The sequence below is a fragment of the Malaclemys terrapin genome, chromosome 15 (assembly GCF_027887155.1).
Source record: "Malaclemys terrapin pileata isolate rMalTer1 chromosome 15, rMalTer1.hap1, whole genome shotgun sequence".
NCBI lineage: Eukaryota > Metazoa > Chordata > Testudines > Emydidae > Malaclemys > Malaclemys terrapin.
In genome coordinates, this window is record NC_071519.1 from 26619833 (window position 1) to 26642879 (window position 23047).

The 23047-nt window shown below is 45.2% G+C and overlaps 1 protein-coding gene across 1 annotated transcript in view; it reads right to left on the reverse strand.

The window, feature by feature from the left end:
• Positions 1 to 23047, reverse strand: part of UBASH3B (ubiquitin associated and SH3 domain containing B) — a 105858-nt gene that overhangs the window by 23993 nt on the left and 58818 nt on the right. Inside the window, exons 2-6 of the mRNA XM_054005271.1 lie at positions 20106 to 20159; positions 19118 to 19304; positions 16123 to 16321; positions 11229 to 11398; positions 8929 to 9137 (exon numbers count right to left, since the gene is read on the reverse strand). Coding sequence (XP_053861246.1) covers positions 8929 to 9137; positions 11229 to 11398; positions 16123 to 16321; positions 19118 to 19304; positions 20106 to 20159 — 819 coding nt within the window. The remainder of the gene's footprint in view (positions 1 to 8928; positions 9138 to 11228; positions 11399 to 16122; positions 16322 to 19117; positions 19305 to 20105; positions 20160 to 23047) is intronic.

Sequence of the window (23047 nt, forward strand, 5' to 3'; positions counted from 1 at the left end):
GTTTCTGTCAAAGGGTGGCTGGCAGCCCTGCAGGGGGAGCTGTTGCACAGCCCATGCCGCATTCCCCCAACAGCAGCAGCTCCTGTGGCTCCGGTCCCACAGGTCTGGCTGGTCTCGGCTCCCTGCTCTGGGCGTTGAAACCTGTGCATGGGATTGTGGCTCCACTCAGGTTTGACCCAGCCGACCCTCTGTCACGAAAGGGGCTAGCCAGGCCAAACTTGACCGAGTGGCACTGTGACCCTAGACACCACAATATCCAGAGCGGGGAGCTATACCCAGCCACCCCATGGGACAGGAGCTGTAGCCACCACCACATGATCGGCATGGTGTACTTATTTAATGCTTATTACGTTAATGTGGGTAACATATATTGTGGGTAAGAAATATTTAGTAATTCCAATTTTTTTGTACTAAAGCTATTTACCAGGTCGCAACAGATCTTTGCAAATGGGTCCTGAGCCCCAAAAGTTTGAGAACCACTGCAGTCAAGAACAACCTAAAAAAATAGGTTGGGAGGAAGTCTTCAGCCAACTTCGGGGCATGGGCTGTCGTTTATTATATGATTGTAGAGTGCCTAGCACAATGGAGCCCAACCTGGTCATGACCCTTAGATGCTTCTGCAGTATACCATGTTAACCCATGCGGTCACATGGGTGTGGCAGTTGGGCCAAGTAATCTACCGTGTGTGCAGTCTTCTTCATACAACCAATGAAATTGTTGCATGCAAATTAGCTGTAGAATAAGAGTGATAATTGGTTGAGTTACCTCTGATATCACAATGATCTAGGCCTTGGCATGGCATAGATACGTGTCTTACTGTAGCTGTTCACTGCACGGGTATAATTCGTAAAGTCAAAATGGCTGAGAACTTTAAAATTGGATGGTAACAGATCATGACTCCTGGTCATGATTAAACCTGGTGATATTCTAAGCAGAAAGAGCTCCCAGCCTTGTTTGTAGCTGTTTCCATCGCTTCACACTGACTCAATGTTCTAGGCTTCAGTGTGGCATGCAGGCAGAGTGACAGACTTGAAATCTTCTTGTATAGACACTAACTTGCCAGTGCATCAGGCTGCTTTTAAGGGGCCATTACTGATGGCTACAATGAGTATCACTGGAATATCCAATTTTGATACTTGCAAGAGAAAGGATAACATGTAAACAATAACAGCAGCGGAGATCTTAGACATGATTCTCATCTGAATTATACCAGCGTAAATTGTTAGTAACTGCATTTAAGTCAATAGAGTTTACACCAGTTTTACAACTGGTGTGAGAGAAAAGGGATGAATTCTGCCCTCTCCTTAAGAGAATCTATCTCCCTACTTACAAGATACGCTGCAAACTTAGAGACTAGATCACTTCCTTTTTCTTTTTCATTAAATATGCTAATCAAATGGGGCATGCTCAGAATAAAGCCATTGCAGCGAGATGTTCAAGGGCTTAGGCCAACATCCTCGGGAGTAAATTAAAACAGGCAATTACAGAAATTCAACCAACCCTCTATTGATTGCAGGGGATCTTGCTGCGATGTGCATTTTCTTAGTCGTTAAAAATAACTCGTGGGCTAATGTGTGCCGTCATTTGCTTTGACACGGAAATAGCCACCTTCTCTTTGCACTTGGATTAATTGCTTTAAATATGTCAGGAGAAGACTCTCAACTTGCTCCAAGGGGTCTCTCTCTACCAACGAAAGAAAATAGGCCATTTGTGTTTGCTAGTAGGCAATCTGCCAGGGGATCATATCATCCCGGCCAGCAAGCAATAAAAAGTATCATGTCCTTGGTGCTAATGCCCCCTTACCTTATGAGAAAAAATAAATATTTGGGCTTACCAATGGGGCAATGTATAGGGTTACCTCATTCAGGCAGGGCACTACACTTGGGTGCCCCCCCAGAAACCCCTTAACAAGAGGAGTGTGGGCTGCAGTGCGGGACTGGAAGGTGCTCAGATATTAAGATGGTGAGCATGGTGAAAGAATCTATAGACAATAGAATAGTCCTTGGTCCAGATCACGGCATTCTGATAGCCTCCAGAAAGGCCCCTCTGCACACCCTGAGCAACAGAACCAGGGAGCTGTTCTGGGGTGGAGTCTTGATTCTGCCATGAGACTGCCTTCTCCTTCACACACTCTTCATACTTGAAGTAGAAATCCCAGCTCAGAATACCCTGGAACTTGCCAGGAGGAAGGCAGGGATTATTATTATTACCATAATTTACAGTCACTCCCACTAAGTGTTGGGTACTTTCCAAATACACAAGGAATTGTCCCTGCTCTCAGGAGGAGCTCACAGTTGAAGAGTGGAGAGATAATTAGACAGAGTTTAGGGAAGATGGAAGAATAATATTCAATTTCTAAGCAGCATGGCAGAAGGGCTTTTTTTAGAGAGACTTACAGGTACACAGGGAAGCGGCATACAGATGAGCTCAGGAAGGTCACACCATGCACAGGGTTGAAAGCCAGATCCAATTTTGCAACTGGCCCCTATCTTAATGATGATAATCTGAACCAAAAGCTCGGATCTTAATTGTGACAGCTAAGGTAATAATACTGCAATATCCTTGGGAGACCTTATGAATTAAGTTTAAGTATCTTCAGGGTCAATTGTATTAAATGCAAAGTTTATGTATTATGGTGGGCTGGGATTGTATGTAACTTCTCTGGATGGGAGGGGGGATGTGATGTGAGGCTTGGGAGAGTTCAAAGGACTATATTGAAAATGTACCAGACAAAAATGGACCTTGGGGACAATAAGTATGAATTGGACTTCCTCAGAAATACCTAGGGAAAGGTTAACAAAAATTCCTCATCGCCAGTTGTGCAACAACCCAGCCTTTTGAAGCTATGCCCTGAGGAGCTGAGTCATTGTCCGCTAATGAGCTGTTCCTGGAGGCTGGAGATCAAAGGCCCACATCACATAAAGAAATGGCTGAACTGCCCAGTCGAGGTTCTCAGAATCTGAGACAGTTATGAACTAGTAAACGGGGAAAATCTAGTTGTGAGTTTTGAAGGACTGACACCTACCAGAGCCCAAGGCTGGAGTGTGGGTGGGGGTGTGTGATCCCTGGAAAGCTTTTTAGCTTGTGTGTAGATTCTTATATTGGTTTTTAAAAAGTTTTCTTTGTAATGCTTTCATCTTAAAAATTAATCTGCTTGCCTAGAAAGAGTTGTATTGTGACTTATAATTGCTGGCAATTATGTTGTTCATAACCTTGGAAGAGAAAGCAAAGCACAGAGACTGGCCTGTTTAAGCAGTCTGGCTTGCTGGGAATATCACAATGTAGGTAAGGAACCGTGCAGCCTTAAAATATCCTAGTCAGGAGGGAGAGAGACGCAGGTCTCTGCCCAAGAGAGGTGAAGCCTCGGTGGCACCTGCTGGGTGGATCACGGAGGGGGAATACAAGTGCAGTTGCCCTGAAACTGTGACATGAATATCCCCCAAACTGCAGGGTATGGGAAATCTGCATGCTGGAGCCTACCTCTGATCCCCTTCAAAGTGACTGTCAAGCCATAGCTTCTTGCTTTTTGTGCTGAACACCACAGTGGCCGTGCTGACAAAAGGCGCAGCTGAGACCCCAGGGGAATGGGCAGCAGTGTGCAGCTGGCATATTCCTGGTCCTTTCTCAACCCTTGATGATGGCCAGCAGCAGCATTTATATCCCACTGCCTTAGTCATTTGATAGTGTGGGAAGATGCTGACCCAGGCGGATGGAAAGTGACTTGTCTAGTCTCATGTTTTCCTTTATCTCTGAGCAATTGCTCCATTGCTTCTTAGACTCTGTTTCTTCACCTATCCCTCCTTAAAGTTCATGCAACGTAGTTGCATCCATTCATGGATGCTAGGAATGGGTAAGAATTATGATGATGCAGAAGCGAACCTCTCTGCAACCTCCAATATCTTGTGGTTGGAGAAGTGCCATAAATCTGACTTTGCCGATGTCTCCCTTGCTCTGCTGGTGACTCAAAAATAGAAACCACTGGAGCCCATTCAAGTTAGTCATCTTCCACACATAGCTCATTATTTGGAAGACCCTAGATAAAAATATCCATTGTCTTCTGGGTGAGGCAATTATGCTCCTTGCCTTCCCCACAACATCGCTGCCAGCAGCGTTGATTCTTCCCTGGGGGCAAAGTGTGCCCTTTCCTATATAGCCCTGGAAGGCAGGATCTGAGGAAAGGCTGGCCAAAGGGGTCTCTACCAGTTTTGCTGACGGTAAATCCCCTACAGGCTTTTGGGGGAGGTGGGAGGAGAAGGGAGTGTTCCTTCAATGTCCCCACTCACTGGAGTTTAGAGGAGATGGGAGCAACAGCCAGTGGATCCACCAGCCGTTGCAAGCTGTAGAATGGGACTGCAGGAGTGGAAGGGGCTACTGAAGCCCACGTGGCGACTGAGTGTGGCTTGGGAATTGAGGATTTCTTCTCTATCCTCCTGGACCTTGTGCCAAATCCGGCTTGTTGAAGGGAACCAGGAGTGGCTTTGGCCCTCTAAGCGAGAGCAGAAATAGGCAGCCAGGTAATATCTAATGCAGCAATTTGCAAGTGCTGCTGGTATGAGGCTGGGGGAGGAGAGTACTTCTGCCTTTGCAAACAAGATAAACCTCTCCAGCCAAGCAGCTCAAGCAAGCTCTGCAGCCTCCACTTGAGCTGGTCTGAGTCCACAGAACGACAAGGGGCGGGTTTCTACAGTCCTGTCCCTTTAAGTTCACATACGAGAGAGACCCACAGTGCTGTGTCTGGTTTTGTGGCTCCTGTGGGGAAGCTGCCTATAACTAGCTTTGCTGGGTTTCCCACTTCCCTTCCAGTCTCCAGACACTGCTGCGGGCAGGGAGTTTCTGACTCTGAGTTGGCAGTGCAGTAATTCACAGAGACGAATGGGTGCTTAGGGAATAGCCTGCAGACAACTCTCCTCCAGAAAGGACTTGGGACCAGTTATTTTTTGGGGGCGTGGCTTAGATTGGTGCCAAGTTGTTACAGCACAATAGCACGGTTAGAAGGAAAGGACCTAAGTCTTTAAATAATGCAGGATGGGAAGCACTTTGTTATTGCAATACTTATGGCCAGACCCTGAGCTGGTGTAAATCAGGGTAGCTCCACTGAGGTCTGTACAGCTAGACCAATTCACACTACATGAGGGATGTGGTCCTTGTTTCCTATGTTTTCCTCCTCTGTATGATTCAAACATGCTGTGGCGTCGGTAACAGAACAGCCATTAGGTTACATTTATTGCAAACGCCAAGCTTTCTTCTACATTCCTTACTTTGGGGGGCACACCAGCAAAACATATTAAAGCAAAACCAAAGGAGACCGATTCCATTATTTCTTCGGTTCTTATATGGCTCCTGTTGTAACCGAGCACCGCCATCACCTAAATTTGAATGCATTCGCCTCCACAACATGCCTGTGAGGTGGGGAAGTGCTATTATCTTCATTGTACAGATAAGGGAACTGAGACACACAAAGACTAAGTGGTTTGCCCAGGGTCACACGGGATGTCGGCGGAACAAGGCATTGAGCCTGGGTTTTCTGAATCCCGGGTGAGCATCCCCACTACTTCACCATCTCCTTTATACTAGTGTAAAATTGACCGTCACTCCCAAAGTTGCTGGCGTGACCTTGGTGTAAAACTGGTGTCGGAGCATCGGCCCTGCCCCAAGTTCCAGGCCACCAGCTGGAGCTCAGCCCCCATCGGCCTCAGGGGAGAGGGGGAGTGAGGGCGGGGCTCCTGGGAAGAATGTGGGTGGGGCCACAGCCTGGGTTAGGGGAGGCTTAGCCTCCCCTGATCTTCGATACCCACCGCCCGTGGACATACCACAATTTTACAGGGCTGTGTGGGTGAAGGGGTCCCCAACCATGGGGCATAGAGGTCCTCAGGAATTGCTGCCCTGGCAGCTGAGAAGTGATCCCACTGTCATTCTGCAGCCTTTGGGCATAGAGAAGCTTCCATCCATGGAGCCTCCCATTACACAGCCCAGCTGGCCTGCTCTAAGCACATCCTATTGCACTTTATTAGGCAAACTAGCCAGGCCTGCTGTCCTTAGGCAGAAGGGGGGTGGCCTAGTGTTCTACGGAACTCTGCAGTGGACTCTCTAGAAGATTGTGAGCTCTTTAGGGCAGGGGACCACCTTTTTGTTCTGTGTTTGTACAGCGCCTAGCACAATGGGGTCCTGGTCCGTGACAAGGGCTCCGATGCACTACCATGATATAAATACATTAATTAATTAATAATTAATAAAATGCAAGTCCTGCAGAGCTGAATCAATCTCTTCCAGCTTTTGTCGTTTACGATATTGGCAGAGTAAGGGAGGGGAGGAAAAGAGGGAAGGGTCTTTCAGAGGAGACCTTCAGAACCAGGTCATGTCTGGACACTAAAGATCCTATTTTGTAGGACACGGGGCTTGCTTTGATGTCCTAGGTTAAAATTTGTCCTCTCCTGATTGCTGTGTGGTGCATCTGGCTATCTACCAGGATGCTGGCTAACACCCCAGCAATGGCTACTTTTCAATGATGATGTGTACAATGAATTTGTTGAAGGCGCTTCAGAATCCATTTGGGATGGTACAGGCTATATGATCAAAAAGTATGTTTATTGTGATCAGCAGGAAAATATTCACTGTCATTATCACTTTTATCCAACTCCAGGGCTGCTCAGTATTCTCGGCGTGAGCCCCGGTTCTGTCGACATGCCACCTGTTTCAAACCCCTTGGAACCTGACCACCTCTGAATGCCTGACACATGGATCATAACTCAGTGAACTGGGTTGCCATTTTTTCCCAAGGGCGGATCCGTAGTATTGCAGTGAGTATTTCTATCTATGTTGACTTTCATTGGCAATGCTGAAACCCAGGGCTCGTGTGCATGAAAAGATAGTCTGAATGCCTAGAGGCTTTCCAATTATTATGAAAATCCAGCCTGCTGTACATTGCATTTGGGACGTGAGCTTAACTTGTCCTAAGTTTGCTTTCTTCTAAATGGCACTTTATTACCTAATATGCACTGTGGGAATCTGTTATGTAAAATCGGTCTGTTTCTGAGTAAGTAAGAATGTTTTTGATAAATGCTCCATATTGCTTTGATTCATTATTTATGTTCTTTAATGGTAATCAGGGAAAGGGGCATTTCCTTTCTTCCCTTTCCTGGAGACAAAGAACTGCTGGAATTGCCAAACTTTTGCTTCCCTTTTAGTTACTGTAATATAATAATAATATTTTTTTAATGTATTGGTGTCCGGGCCCAAAACTCCTCCAGGAACCTTGAGGAAAAATGTAGATTTCAGAATAAAATAGGCCAGTTTGCTATAGAATAGCGTCAGTGTGCGAACACAGACGACAAGCCCATTGCAGTCGGTGAGGTTTTAGTGGAGAAAGGATGGTCTTGTTAGGGCACTAGACTGTATGGGACATTCCCACCTCAGCCACAGACTTTCTGATTAACCTTGGTCAAATCATTTCAGTGCTCTATGCCTTGGTTACCAGAGATGTTTCCTCCACTCATGGGGGTGTTGTGAAGATGACTTCATAACTACTTGGGAGGTATGGTGATATTAGAGGGATGTAAATACCTGCACAGAGATCTAGAAAGGTTTGCCCCATCTGACTGCAATGTGGAAACCATACGTCAGCAGCCCTCGTCTCATGGGGAGAACTTGGTAAAGTATGGATTAGAGCAACATAAGACACCTGCAAAATGTGAGCCCTTCTGTTTTGAAGTTGTATGTTGGTGCCCACCTGAGAGAATGCGACCTTTGGGTTTGGGGGAATTCAGGTTGTGTGTGCAAGGTGTGGTAGTCATTTGCATTGATATGTCAGTTCAAATGCAAAATGAAACTAGCCATTGTGGGTGTTCATCTGTTACTAACCGCACAGTATGTGACTAAAACTGAAAGGGTAAAAAACAAACAAAAAACCATCCTGAACCTTTCTGCTTTGTTTCTTGCATTTCACTCAACTTGGAGATTTCTTTGGTCCGTTTCTTTTTTTTATTCCTAGTCAGTTTCATGCTTCTGTCTCTCTTGTGCTAACACCATGGCCAGCACTGGCTTGTTAACTCTCCCACCCTACCCGCCTTTCCCCAGAAGACTTGTGTGTCCATTGAAGTTTTAAATGCCTACATTTGATTTGTAACTTCCTCCCAAAAATGTTGCAACTTCCCCCACCAAACATTTAAAAGTTGGAGGCCAGATTGTGGCTTGGATTCTCCAGGGTGCAATGCCCCATTAGAGGGATAGTGGGCAGGAAGATGCTTTCCTTCTCTCCCCTCCCTCATCTTGTCTCGCCATGCGAGGGCTAGTCACAAAGGGCCAGATTTCCCAAGGTATTTAGGCACCTAAAGATGCAGACAGGCATTGGTTTCAATGGGAGTTAAGTTCCTAGGTGCTTCTGAAAATTCCACTAGGCAGCTATCTGCCTAAATACCTTGGGAAATCTAACCCAATCCTTGGTCCTTATCCTCAGGCATCACACACAATGGCACTAACCTCCCCAGAGAGATGGTCTTGCAGGAATGCGCGCTCTGTATCATTCCATTACAAAGGGAGCTGCAAGGGAACACTATGACTCATGCTCCTGGTCTTGCCACTGAGAACTTCTTTATGGGACAGCACACTTCATAATTCCCCACCCCTCTTACTGCAAGGATGTGCCTTTACGGCTGCCATCTCTCTCTGGCCCCGTAATAGTTGGTGGTGACCCTTTGAACAATGTTGCTGGAACACCCTGAGTAGTTATATTGAGTTTCTGGTCCCATGAAGAGGAATAGAGCCTGCTTTTCCTTTTGTTCAGGTGTGTGTTTCTGTGGCTGTATGTTCCTCCCAACATCAGTGACAAAGAGAAACCTTGTTTACTCTACTATCATTTGCATTAGATGAATCCCAGTAGCTGAATTCCACTGTCGCTTCCTGCAGCCAGAAACTGGCCTGAGCATTGCTTACCCATGAAACACCCAGGTCCCGCACTCGTCTGCCTTCGTGATGTAATTCTCAGGCAACAGCCCAGAACAGCCGGTCGCTAGGGAAGTGCCATAAATCCAGCCCTCGCTGGTGCTGGTTTGCTCCACCGGGGACATAAAAATGAAATCCCCTGGAACCAGCTCAAGCTCATCGTCATTCTGTGGGATGTAGGGATAGATCACTTGCAGTGTCTGGGGAGATGGAGGAGAAAGAGAGAGCATGTGAGAAGGGCATTACAGAATCCTGGGCTATGCGAGAAGGCCGAAGGAATGAACTCGCATATGCCTCTCCCCTGCTGTCTACTATCTTCACCCAATTAGACAATTAACCCTTCTTACACCAGTAAAAGAGAGAGCAAAGGAGAATACAGAAATAAATGATAGGCATTAAAGGTGGAAAAGCCTTGTGAGATCACCCAGTCCCACACTCCAACTGCTGCAGTCTCAGCTTTCTGCATTGTATTACCTAGTTCTAGTGCTTTATCCAGTCTAGTTTTTAACAGGAGGTCAGAGTAGATGATTACAATGGTCCCTTCTGGCCTTATAAATATACAAAAATTATCTTTAGAATGTGCTGTCTGCCACATCCCATTGGGAAAGTATTCAATCCTCATTATTGGGAAGTTTTCAGTATTCAGTTTCCATTTGCCCCTTTCGTTCCCTTGCTCCTAGTCATGCTGCTCCTTGTGCCATCCTAAATAATCCCTCCCCTTCCTTGTTCTCCGATTCAGTAAAAATTTTAAGCATGTGCTTAACTTGAAGCATTCTGTTGACTTGGGCCTACTCAAGTACTTAAAAGTTAAACACGTGCTTTGGTCCACAGTTGAACTGGGGACTTGGTATTTACACACACAAGGTTCCCAAGGATCTTCTTCTAAGTGTTTACTTATGTTCCAGTTAAAAAGCATTTTTCTTCCCCACTCTTTATTGGCTTTGAAAGCGGGGCAATGACCCTTTGTCACTGAGCTAATACATTTGAACTCATGATATTCTGCTCTTTACGAGGACATTAAGAAAACAAAATTAAAGGCGCTGAGGAGTGTACTGCCTAGAGCATCTCATTTTACAATTATTTCTTAAAATGAATGGGCCCAGGTTTCAAAGTAGGCAGAGAAGTAGCGAGTAATTAGAATTCTACTTCTGTCTGTTGCACTGTGATGTGATGAAAATATATATCCCATTTTGTGTGTTCATGCTTGTTTGTGTATTAGATGTGCACACAGGTGCATGTATCGGGGTGTGAGTGTACAAATATAACATGTAATGTTCAAGAGAGCATGGATGGGATTTACACAATTTTTGTTTTGTTACATGTTTACAAAAGGGCAAAAAGCCCTGTAAAACTGAACAAAAAATGTTCTTATGGGGGGGGGAAATTGCTTTGAATGCGATTGTGCTGTTCCCTTCTGCCAGCTGGGAGCTAGAATGTATTGTAGGTCATGAGATAGAATGGCAAGTAACCTTCTTTGCTAACTCAAGTGGAGTCAAATGTTGATCAGTAACTTTCCTTGTAAATACCCACAGTCATCCTCCACTTCAACAAAAGGCTTGTTGTCTGACTTATGCACTAATAACTTTCATCGCAAAGCAAACATCTAATGAGCAACTCTGTCCTTTTTATGTACCTTGTATGCTCCATAAGGAAATGTGACTTGTCATGCCCAGAGCTGAATGTTGCTCCATTGATTCTAGTATCCTGTTTCTGGCAGTAGCCAGCATCTTCAGAGGAAGATGGAAACTAGTCACTGTCCCTTAATATCCCAAAGCCAAAACTTCCACGCTTGGGCATGCCTAAAGCTGCACACTTAATAAAAGTACGTGATTTTCAGAGTTTCTGAGCATTTGCTACTTCTGCTGCAATCAATCCAAGTGCTGGGCATATAATTTGGTCTCTCCTATTCTCTCCCAGTGGCACATCATAATCTAGTTTTCTGTGGGCTGTGATACTTCGGTCAAATTTCAGCTGTGGGAATTAGTGTGCAGGTGGCGGGTGGTGCTGGTGGCCTGTGATGTACAATAGGTCAGACTGGACGATCTGATGCTCCCTTCTGGGCTTAAATTCTGAGAGTATATCTGGATTCTGGCTCTGGCACAGATGCCTTGGGGAACAGGCTGAATCTCTGTAAACACCTTGGGACAGGGCCTAGGATGTGCCTTTGTAACTGAGCGGGGCCTGATCTCAGTTTGGAGCTTTGCAGCAATGCTGAGAGACAAATCAACAGCAGCCAATTGCAATTATATTTGATTGCTTTCTTTAAAACTGAGATGAACTCCAAAAATTACCTCGTGGTTAGCAAATCTTATATCTCGAGAGAAGATTGCGGCGACCCAGTCGCATCCTAGCTTGACGTCGATGTTCTGTGCTAATTTCTCCAGCGTGGGCAAGTGGCTGGTTTGGAAGTGGTAGGCCAATGTCACGTGCAGCTGTTTCTTATGGGGTTCTACATGCACATCTGAAATGAGAAAGATGCGATCAACAGCAAGTGACTGTCACATTGAACAGCAGACTCTTGCTCCATTTTCAAAGGCATTCACCCCATTAGTGCAGGAGAATTGAGAAAAACCTTTCAGTTAGCAAAGGGAAGACAAATGGCAGTCTGGTCTCTGAAATCAAACCTATAGCACTGCGCACTGGTAATGCACCATTGATCTGAGTCTGACCCTTAGGAATTAGATTAGAGGAGCATTTGGTACCAGGGAGGACAGGGGTGCTTCATGAAATCTTGTATAACCCACTGCCTGTTGAGTCTGCGTTATGCTTCCCCAGCCTCTGTGCCTGAGGGACAGAGGAGACGAATGTGCGACTGCCTGCAGCTCCAGGGTTTAGCAGTCCTTTGGCTCAAGCTACAGAGGATCATGTTTTTAGCTGTGGAGGTCCCAGGTTCAGACTTGACATACATGCCAAACTTTAAAATCTCAATTTTGAATTCAGAAAACTAATATTTTTGATTGGGAGATGGGAATTCCTGACATTTTAAAACCGTTTGGGTTTGCAAGGCTGTTTTGATTGAAAAATGTCATTTTCCCGCTAAAGGGCAGCCTTTCCCCCTACCTAAGGGGTTGACGATCTCTCCAAAAATAGGCTGATCAGAGAAGGCTCCTGCATATGGTGCAGGTCTGATGCTCAAAGGTGATGAGCACTCTCAAACTCCTATTTGACTACCTCTAACATGGGTGCTCAATATTTTGAAAAACAGTCAGTGGTTTCAAGTATCAGAGGGGTAGCCATGTTAGTCTGGATCTGTAAAAAGCAACAGAGGGTCCTGTGGCACCTTTAAGACTAACAGATGTATTGGAGCATAGCTTTCGTGGGTGAATGCCCACTTCGTCGGATGCATGTCAGTGGTTTGTTTTTCTTTTTAATTCCCCCACACTAAATCTTTTCATTCCTGGACTCTCCACTCTGTATTTTCTCCAGGGCCGGCTCCAGGCACCAGCCCAGCAAGCAGGTGCTCGGGGCGGCCAACGGAGAGGGGCGGCACGTCCGGCTCTTCGGTGGCAATTCGTCTGCGGGTCCCTCAATCCCTCTTGGAGTGAAGAACCAGCTGCCAAATTGCTGCCGAAGACCGAAGTGACGGCGGTAGAGCCGAAGTGCCGCTGATCGCGGCTTTTTTTTTCTTTTTCTTTTTGCTGCTTGGGGCGGCAAAAACCCTGGAGCCGGCCCTGTTTCTATCTGTTCTGTCTGTCATCTTATGCATCCATTACATTTCCCCTTCTCCCGCTCTGTGCCTTTTTTCCTCCCACAGGTGGAGAACACAAACCTGGGAATGTTAGAGTTCATGTTGAAGTTGAAATATTCAGGTTAACATAGCTTGACATCCTGGCTCCACTGAAGTCAATAGGAATTTTGCCATAGACTTCGGTGAGGTCAGGACTTCACCCACAGTACTGAAGTATTTTAAAATAGGCCAAACAGAGTTTAAGGTGAGTCGAGGAGTATTCCCAGGATAAGAGGTGAAGCTACTGAGAGAACATACATAATGAAGGGATTAAAAAAGGTGAGCACACAGGTGAAGAAATGAGGAAATGCTAGAAGCTGGGAATGAGCGACAGGGGATGGATCACTTGATGATTACCTACTATTTCATTCCCTCAGGGGCACCTGGCATTGTCTACTTTCGGCAAACAGGATACGGGGCTAGATGGACCTTTGGTCTGACTCAGTCTGGCTGTTCTTATGTTTTATATAAATCATAATAAACAGAACAGTTCAAACTGGAATACATTGTAAAAATAACTTATTTTTCCTGATTCAACCACATCTAAAAATTAGGGACAGACCAAACGGCAGACATTTGGAGACTTGGTTCCAAACCCAAAATATCAGGTGCTTGCCCAACCCATTTGAATCTCTCTTATTCAGCAAAAAAGGATACGTTACAGGGGTGATCTCTGAAAAGGGCCTGGGACATCAAATATGGGTACGCGACATAGCAGTGTGCTAGCAATGCACTATTAAGAATTAGCTCAGAGGAATATTTGGTCTAAGAGGGAACAAATCTCATGGGAACAGGCTGCCTTGAGATTGTTGGTGCTCGTTCCTTTTTCTGGTTAGACTAGAAGCAGTGAGGGCAGCCATTTGTGCTGTGTTAAATTGATAAAAAAAAAAAAAAAAAGCAGGTGTTTAAAGTTTACAGCCATTTCCTCCCTCTCCTGAAAGTGAGTGTGTCTCTAGGTCACTGTCAGGTGAAACTCCTGGGGACTCAGGACAGCCTGCATTCTACAAGGCCAAGTATATCTACTTTGTTGTTGTTGTTTTAACTATAGCACCTAAATGGCGGCTGTTCTGAGTTCTGGATGGGGGCTTGCAGCTCTACTTCCGGCCACTATGGGGTGCAGCAACATACTCCTGAGAGTCACAAGTTCTAATCCCTCCCCCTTCCCCATACGTACGGAACTGCTGTTTTGATGCTTTTTAACCCAGGTGGTGTAAGCCTATGAAAATCTAGGACCATCTTTTGCTGTGTCCAGTTTATGCTGGGTGCAGCAAGAGTGGGGAGGGTGGGATGGCTGGGAGCTGGTTACAGCTCTCTGATGCTCTGCTTCAACCTTGTTGCTGTTCCCTCAGGGGCTGTATAGCTGCCGGGGATCACCAGAGCACATTGAGCTGTGGCCACTCCCACTCCATCCCCCTGTCGTGCTCCCTGCACCAGGGCAAGGAGGCACCGGAGTCAGTTTTGCTGGTTCTGTGCCTGCTGGCCACTCCCATGTGCCATGGGACACTCCAGCAGAGGATTAGGCAGGTTTCTCCTCCCTTTGCATTAGCTAAGTGCTGGTAAGCAGGACAGAGAATCTGGTCCCCAACACGGTATGGTGAATTTCCTCTGGACGTACAAAGGCTGAAAGGGGTTTCCCTTTGGTGGCTGAGGTATTTTACACATCTTCACAGAGAGCTGGGCTTGCTTCCGGGAAGCAGAAATGCTGTAAGAAAACTAAACGCACTTTCTGTCCTTGGTGGGGGAAAAAGCGTGTGCCAGCGCAGCTTGTGGTAGTGAGCTGAGCAGGAAATTCTAGTCTCATAGACAAAACGTCTGTTTGAAAGGTTAAAGAACTGTCAAATGTCAACTTCCCTTCCAGGAGATAACACTTCAGAACAAATGTGATGTGCTCTTTGAACTGAAAACAATAGGTTCTGTGAAGAGGCACTGAAACCCCAGAACACGTGGTGGGGTATTCCTCGCTCGTCTTCCTAGCCCTGGAGCCTCGCTTAAAAATCCAACATCACTTCCCTGAGCTTGAAAGCCCTATTTCTGAAAATGCTCTCTGGGGCACCTAGGAACATAGGAATCACTAAAGCAGAGCAGGACAATGGGCCATCTAGCGTCCTATCTCAGACAGTGGCCAAGGCTGAATACTTCAAAGAAGGCAAAATTCCCACCTTCCCAGACCATGCACCAAACTGGGCAATACAATTGCACGGAGGGTGCCAGGAGGGTAGATAACACAGACACTAACTAGGCTCCTGATTCAGCAAGGCACTTGGGTGCCTGACTAACTTTAAGCACGAGTAGTCTTACTGATGTCACTGGGCTAATTACCTTCCTGTATTGGGGACGGTATTCCTACATCTCTCCCCTCAGAGTCGAGAATAGAATTCAGGAGTCCTGACTCCCAACTCATGCTCTAGCTACTAGATGTCACTGCTTTTCTGTGGACAGCATAAAAAAAAGCATCTTTCTCAGCGTGCCTCCTGTTAGCCTAGTGTTTTGTCATTGGCTATTCACTGTAAAATGTCAGGCCTACCAAAGACGACGGTTAGTGTGCTGCCATGAAAACAATGCCTGTTGAAACAGCCATTACGGGATAAGTGATAGGCTAAATAAAGCGTATATCTTAGTCCCTGGCATCTTGGATTACACTACAGTTATTCACTGGACAAAATCAGCTATTTGTTTTAATGGTCACTTACTTAAAAGGACATCCTTTATGATCAAGCTCTTTCTTAGCCTGAATGAAATATCTTGACAGAAGGGGAATGCAATTGTAAGAAGAGCATGTTTTGGGGAGGGTAAATTTAGTGTGAGGACCAGTCTTGGGAATCAAATTAATTTATTTAGTGTCAGATCCTCAGCTGGTGACTTGTGTGGAGTTAAATAAATAAATAAATAAAATAAATTAATGGAGATATCCTATCTCCTAGAACTGGAAGGGACCTTGAAAGGTCATCGAGTCCAGCAGGACCAAGTACTGATTTTGCCCCAGATCCCTAAGTGGCCCCCTCAAGGACTGAATTCACAACCCTAGGTTTAGCAGGCCAATGTTCAAACCACTGAGCTATCCCTCCCCCCAGTTTTGCCAGGTTACACCAGCTGAGACTCTGGCCCTTACTATTTACCACAAAAGGGATACTGTGCAGGGAGTGACACTGCCCCACTAAAAGTGCCTCAACCCTGATTTGGAAAAGACCACTTCTGGGGGAAAACAGTCTAGTCTCTCTTCCTCACCGTCTAAACTGCTAACAAGGAGGCCAGTTGTGGTGTGGGCATCTCTTCCTTAAGGATTGGACTCTGATTCCCAAACAGCCCATCCTAAGTTTTTATCAGGACCTTCTGGCTAGACTTTGGCAATACAGTGGGTGCATTTTACTACTACTTACCATGAATATTTGGCACTAGTCAAGATACAACACTTGGAGCTCCTATAGCTTGCCTTTGACATTTCTTTCCTGTGTACTCACCCACTTTAGAAGCAGCTTCTGTAGCAAAGTCCGCCGCAAACTTCTTGAGGACCTCAGCGCTGTCCTCCTTGACGAAAAGCCCAATGAAGTTCGAAGACGTGTAGAGTTCTAAAGGCAGGGGAGCAGGGAATTTGCATTTCCATCGCATCACTGTGGCCTGCAGGGCTTCGTTGAGTGCATCAATCTTGCTGTCTTCGCACTGCCAATGGAAGCAGGACAAATGTTCCTTAGGGGTCAGGAATTCGTTCACTGGGACCGTATATACCCTTGGAGTGTACTCAGAGAAGAAAGGAAGGGTTCAGGGTGATGGACCTGAATGGTTTTACACCTTGGGCTTTCATCAAAGTAGAAGAATGTAAAGAACTAGCATATACCTCAAACAAAAGGAAACAAGCAAGAGCTGGGTGAATACAACAAAAACTCTTCCATGGATTTGCATTCAAATATTTCAGCTAACCAACTTCAGAAGTATTCACTCTCCTGTTGCATTTGTTGCATGGCCTAGTTGTTGGGGTTCCCCTGAGACCTCTTCCATTTGGCTCCCTAAGAACTCATCTCATCTCTCATCTTGTCACTCAGGCTCCTTTATTTGGCATACAACAAAGCTATGTTGAGTTGATTAGATTCAAAAATAGGAGGTGGGTGTAGGCGTACCACACACCCAAAATTACAGGGCAAACCTCTTCCTTTACATATGTTTACCATTACATTGCATTTACTATACATTACATTTTGGGATTGGCTTGGTCACTTTATAGGAACCAATCCCAGGACCGCATGCACTGTCCATACATAGCTTACTCTTTACTTCATCTTATGTTCCAGGCTTATCTTATCCATTGTTATCTTGTCCATTGTAAATGGCTCCCTGGGTGTTCCCCTTTATTTTAGCTAGTACAGACATTCTGTTTCAGATTGCTGATCCATTTACCTCCCTAATCTTGTCTCCCAAGAAATAAAGCCTCATCCATATCTAATTACTCAGGTCAAGCCAGGCCTGCACCAGTGATTATCATGTTTCCAACATGCCCATCAATTTAGTAGGCTTCCAAAGTTAGTGACCCTCTAGGAGGAAGAACTAATCCCCTATCTCTTTCTTATGATTCCTACAAGAGATATGTCAGGTGTCTTGCTCTTCCATTTTATTTTTCAGAAGTTTTACCATAGCCATTCTTATCTAGTCAAATACAATGACAAAGAAAACACAGCAGGAGTACAGCTTTAACATTAACACAGTATGAAATATTCATAGATAAATACTCCTGAGTGTTTATAAGATAAATAATTCCCTAACATCCCATGCATCCTTCCCCCCAAAAAGAAGCATCAGAAGCCCAATATAGCTGGAGTCTCTCTGTAAAGCTCAGAAGAGCTCCATTCATAGTTGGCGCTTGTGCCTCTATAGGTTAGTGTTAGTTTTTTTTAGGTTAGCTCAGTCAGCCAGTCAAAGAATGTGTGTGTGGGGCGGGGGGTAGCAGATTTCCCTTTCCGTCAGATGACTCTTTCAGTCACTAAGTGCTGCAGCAATCCATTTCCTGGCATTACTCAAACAAGGTGGATCTCCTAGAATGCTCAAAACACAGAGGCTTGAGGTGGGGGAAATCTCTACCCCGGTCGCCTTAAAGCACCAAACACTTTCTTTCAAAACATGACCATATTTTGACATTCAAAGACTATCTGAGACAGGTTTGCATTGGAACTGTCACAACTCCAATATTTGCTATGTGGGGTGAGTCCAGCTTTAAGCAATCACCCAGGTGACCAACAATATCTCTTTAGAATTTTGTTCTGAACGAAATCCAAAACCAGAACTGGATGTTTTGCACATACGATACCAGATATTGTCCCACCTGTCAGAGCAAAAGGAAATGTTTAGCATCTTCTCCTTTTTTTCTTGCATGGTACAGTCAGTAGGATAAATCAAGGAGTTCACCATTTGTATGTGTTACCCACAAAATGTTTTTGGCTAACATACTTTTTAAGGTGCACTTCAAGTGGATTGTTTGTTGTCTGCCAACAATTCCCCAGCTCCTTTATAATTTTGAGTCAACGCTTATTGTAGAAAGGACCTTGCTCTATTGGGTAGCTGGCGTTTATCATGAAGATACATGAAGCAGGCTAAAGATGTCTGTTCAGTAATCTTTTTTATGGTTAATGTGTCCATGGTTAGCTGGGAGGATTTGAGTTTTGAGCTATTAGCATATTTTAATAGGGGTTATTCCACATTGGTACAGAAGGAGAGCTGGGGAGATTAGAAGTGGTTATGGATTTGATTTTCTTTGGGGAACGGCCAGCCAAGCAAAGAATAAGATTGTGATATGGCTGCCCTAAGAATCAAACACTGGACTCCTGGAGGAGCATCTGTGTATATTTTGCCTAGTGATGCTATGGTGATGAGACCGTTAGCGCTGCATGTGACAATCGTTAAGACCATACTGGCGCCAGTCTGTGACTGATACTGATTTAGTACAAGGGACTCGTGAATTCTCTTTTGAGCTCTGCCATTCATTTACTGTGTGACCACGGGCAAGTCATGTCACCTCTCTGTGGTTGTTTCCCCATCTGTAAAATGTGTGGAGTGACACTTCTCTGCTTCAACAGGGGGAACTGCAAAGCTTAATTAATGTTTAAAAAGATCTCTGGATAAAACACTGTATAGAAGTGCAATGCATCATTGGCTTTCAGCAGGACACCATCTCCTAGAATCCTAATGAAAAATGAGCAAACATATTTTTCAGAGGAATTCAGTGGCCTAGTCTCCAGTGATATTATTCTGTTAAGACAGTGGTGGCTTGTAATGGACTTGTTTAACAACCATTTTGCTTCCCAGCCTGATGTGCGTCAAGCGAACCCAGTAATAATATTCCCTGAATTCCCTCGAGCACAAAGCATTTTACGATCACTGGAGAAATATGTAACTCAACCTGCCTGAACCTGGTAATGGTTGCTGCCAAACAAGATGCCCAGGACAACTGAATGAGAAGCACTGGCTCACCATGAAGAACTGGCAAAGAGTAATGTGTGGGAAGATGTTATGAGCCTTGTTCTTCCCACAGATCTGCTTCGACTGCTGCCAGAAATCAGAGAGCTTCTGAGCCAAGGGGCCGGTGGGGCGCAGGTAGAGGACATATTCCCGAGGCAGGGGGTCATCAAGGAATGGGTCCCCCACATGAGAGAACAACCTGAGAGAGAGGAGGGAAGAGGTGGCTATTTAAGAACGGCAGAAACCTTGAGTAAGAGATTAAATAAAAAGACCCATATTTTTGTAGCAGAAAGAACCAAAATTTGAGTTCTTCCCCACTCCCCATATGTTACTAGCCTGGGGGCCACTGATCTCCCAGGGACCAGGCATGGAAATGTACAATTCTGCTGTCTATATGTCCAGTGTGGCCCAGTTATTATTACTAAGTAGGGAGGAAGTCTGTTCTTTCAGTTAAGACCCTGGACTGGGACTCAGTAGACCTGAGTTCAGTCTTTGGTTCTGCCACAGGCTCTTTGGGTGACCTTGTGTTAAAGGTGCTTCATAATTTTGGGTACCCAATTTGAAATATATTAAAGGGGCCTGATTTCCAGAAGGCAGAAGTTGCAGTACTCTCTGAAAATCATGCCCTTTAACTTGTTCTCAGTGTGGACACTCAAAACCGAGGCACCCAAAAACCTTTGTTACCTTTGAAAATTAAGAGCTCAAACTCTCTCCGTTCCACAACTGTGAAGTGAGGGCGATAAAACTTCCTTTCTCTCACCTAAGTCGACCTTGCCTATTGAGATGGTCAATATTTTGGGGCGGGGACTGTCTCTGACCATGTGTCTTATGGTGCCTAACACAAGGAGACATTGATCTTGCTAGTGTCCCCTAGGTACTGCCGTGGTATCAACAAACAATAATGTGGAGCTTCCATAAATAACATTTCACATTACAATCTGTAAAATATGGTAAATAAATCTTATCCCCTTTTAAAAATTATTTATTACTTCATACCAACCAGTCACATGCTGCTTGGACACTTCTTCCGCCAGTGGATGCCAGTGCTTTTTGTCTGAGGAGGGGGAGGTAAAGAATATTCCATTGTTAGTATTAACGGGTAGACAGAAAATGGATAGTAACGTCTGCTGCTTGAACTGGACGCTGCAGCCATCAGAAACCCTGGTAACTGTGGTTCTGGATTTGCAGACACAGGCAATAACTAAAGGCCAGAGCCTGATGTCCTAACTCCCATTGAATAATGCATTCCCCTATGAATGCTCCAATTTAACTCAATGAGACTATTTGTGGAGTAAAGCACAGGTAGATGAAGGCAATCCAGGTCCATAGACACCCCCCTGAACTGATGCCCCACCCACTGCACCATGTCCTGTTCAAGGTGGTAGTGGCAAGGGCCATCCAAACATGGGCAGTCTGCTCAGCTGATACAGGTCCAGCCACTGCTTCCAGGCTGAAGTTTTGCTCCTTCCTACCCACTACTTCCTCTGGTCAGGTGAGCCAGATTCCTACAAGAGAAGAGAGAACTCAGCTCCTCTGAGCAGTGGTACCCTTGCTCGGTTTGAATGAGGGCTTGAGTGAGACTCTGGCCTTAGCTAACCTGAGCGGCACAGTTAATGTCAGCTGTGGCACCAAGAACAGTCAACGGTGGAGTAGCTTTCTCTGCAAGGCAGCAAGGTTAGAGCACGGGCAGAGATGTGCCCTGCTGAGACCGTCTAAACCCAGTCACAGGGTTGAATGCCAGATCTTCCAATTTTATCGTCAGCCTTGTGATAGTTAATGTCGTACTTGATGCCCCGGCTTCTGGAGATGCGTGATTATGTGAGAATCTCAGTTTTCATTTTAAGAAAACCGTTTCTAGTGCTCATGGTTGCACAGAAATGTTTGAAAAAGTGACCCGAGCACACCTCAAAGGCTTAAAAACTAGGAGTCAAACAAAAAGAACTCCAAACTTATTTTTTAAAAAAAACCTCATAATTGTTTTTAGTCAATCTTGTGACTTTCTGGGATCTGACTCATGATTTTGGAAGGTGAGGGGTTGGCAACATGGCATTCACATATTGCCTCATTGCAAGCATATCCTGCTTAGGAGGTATATTCTCTCTTCAGGCTTTCATTGTGAAAGGGCTGCAGTGTTTTATTTACAAACACAGGGAATATGGTTTCCCGCTGCTTACAAAAATGTCTTCCTGCTCAATCTCTTAGCTGCCCCATGGCGCTTTACATGTCATATCAGCACCATTTGTAAGCAGGACTTATCTAAATGTGAACATACATGGAATCTGGATCTATTCTAAATGCACCTTATTACAGACTCAATAAAATTAAATGTTGCTTGATCAGTTTACAAAAGACAGCGTGCAGTGTCTGTTTTCTTTCTCTTTCACTTGGTGTGCTTCATTATAGATAAGCCCCTTTGTTTCAGATCCGTTGCTAACAGGATTTTAAAATGACCTACTTATTGGCCTTTTGATCAGCATGAAAATCAAAGTGGATGGATATGAAAATACAGCCATCTCATTCAGCTTTAAGAGGAGCAGAGAAAAGCAACCACCACCAGGGGGCACAAAGCAAATATTTTCAGCCTGGAATAACCTATGGAAAAACTGCTAAATGTGTGCAGCTCCTGTTAAATTGATCACGTTCCTGTCCTGATTTTTCCCTTTTAAGTGCATAAATATTCCCTGTTATTCTAACAAAGAATAAATAAAAATGTACCAGGAAAATACAGGAGGAAATCAACACACTGCAATTTAATGTTGGATAGCACCTGTTTATCCAAAAATGTTTTCCCAAATATCGATATAATGCACTGAAAAGCAGCTATACCTGGGGTGGTCAATTAGTCTACAGAACTCTTTGCTACAGTACGTCAATGAGGTCAAGAACTCATTAGGATTCAAAAAAGGATTAGATGTTTATATGGATATAATTGTGTATATTAAAACATGAAGAACAACTTTGGAAAGGATAGAAACCTCATGTTTCAGGGCATAAGCTGACCTCTCATAATTGGCGGTCAGGAGGAAACTTCCCCGGGGAGCAGGTTATCTCATAACTCCTACTGCAGGGTGTCTTTCTCTGAAGCAACTGGTTCCCACTGTTGGAGACAGGATACTAGACTGAGGCTACGTCTTCATTATTCGCCTGAATCGGCGGGTAGAAATCGATCTCTCGGGGATCGAATTATCGTGTCTTGTTGGGACGCGACAATCGATCCCCGAATCGACGCTTGTACTCCACCGGCGCAGATAGGAGTAAGCGCCATCGACGGGGGAGCCGCGGAGGTCGATTTGCCGCCGTCCTCACAGCGGGGTAAGTTGGCTCGGATACATCGAATTCAGCTATGCTATTTGCATAGCTGAATTTGCGTATCTTAAATCGAACCCCTCCCCTGTAGTGAGGACGTAGCCCTAGATACACCATTCGTCTGATCCAGACTGGCATGTGCTGCACAGCACACAACCTGCTTTACAACATCATGAGGAAGGAGAAAGTTTGATGCAGGGCACTGGGACAAAACCACGGCTCTTACAAAAAGCGCCGTGTGCAGCAGAGACTGCCTCAGTTTCTAAGGATGCCTCCAAAATGCCATATCATGGGACCCAATATAACTGTCTCATCAGGAGAAAGGGGACTGAACGGATCCCACTGAAAGGTGAACCCCAGTGGTTCCAGCAGGGAGTCTATATACTTGAAATTCAGGGCTTTGAAGCCTTGAACAATCAATCATACACGTACAGTGGCATCTTTCCCAGGATCAAGCAGCAGAAGCATTCAGCTACATGTACGGCTTCTGTGAAGGTAACAATTTTGCTTGCTGCCCTCACCCCTTCAGCAGGTCCAGGAACACGGGGCTGGGACCAACACAGGAAGTGGCTGGTTTTATTTGCCAGCTGTTAAACTGGTCTAAGCAGCTGCCTTTGTACTCTTCTATGGAGAGTA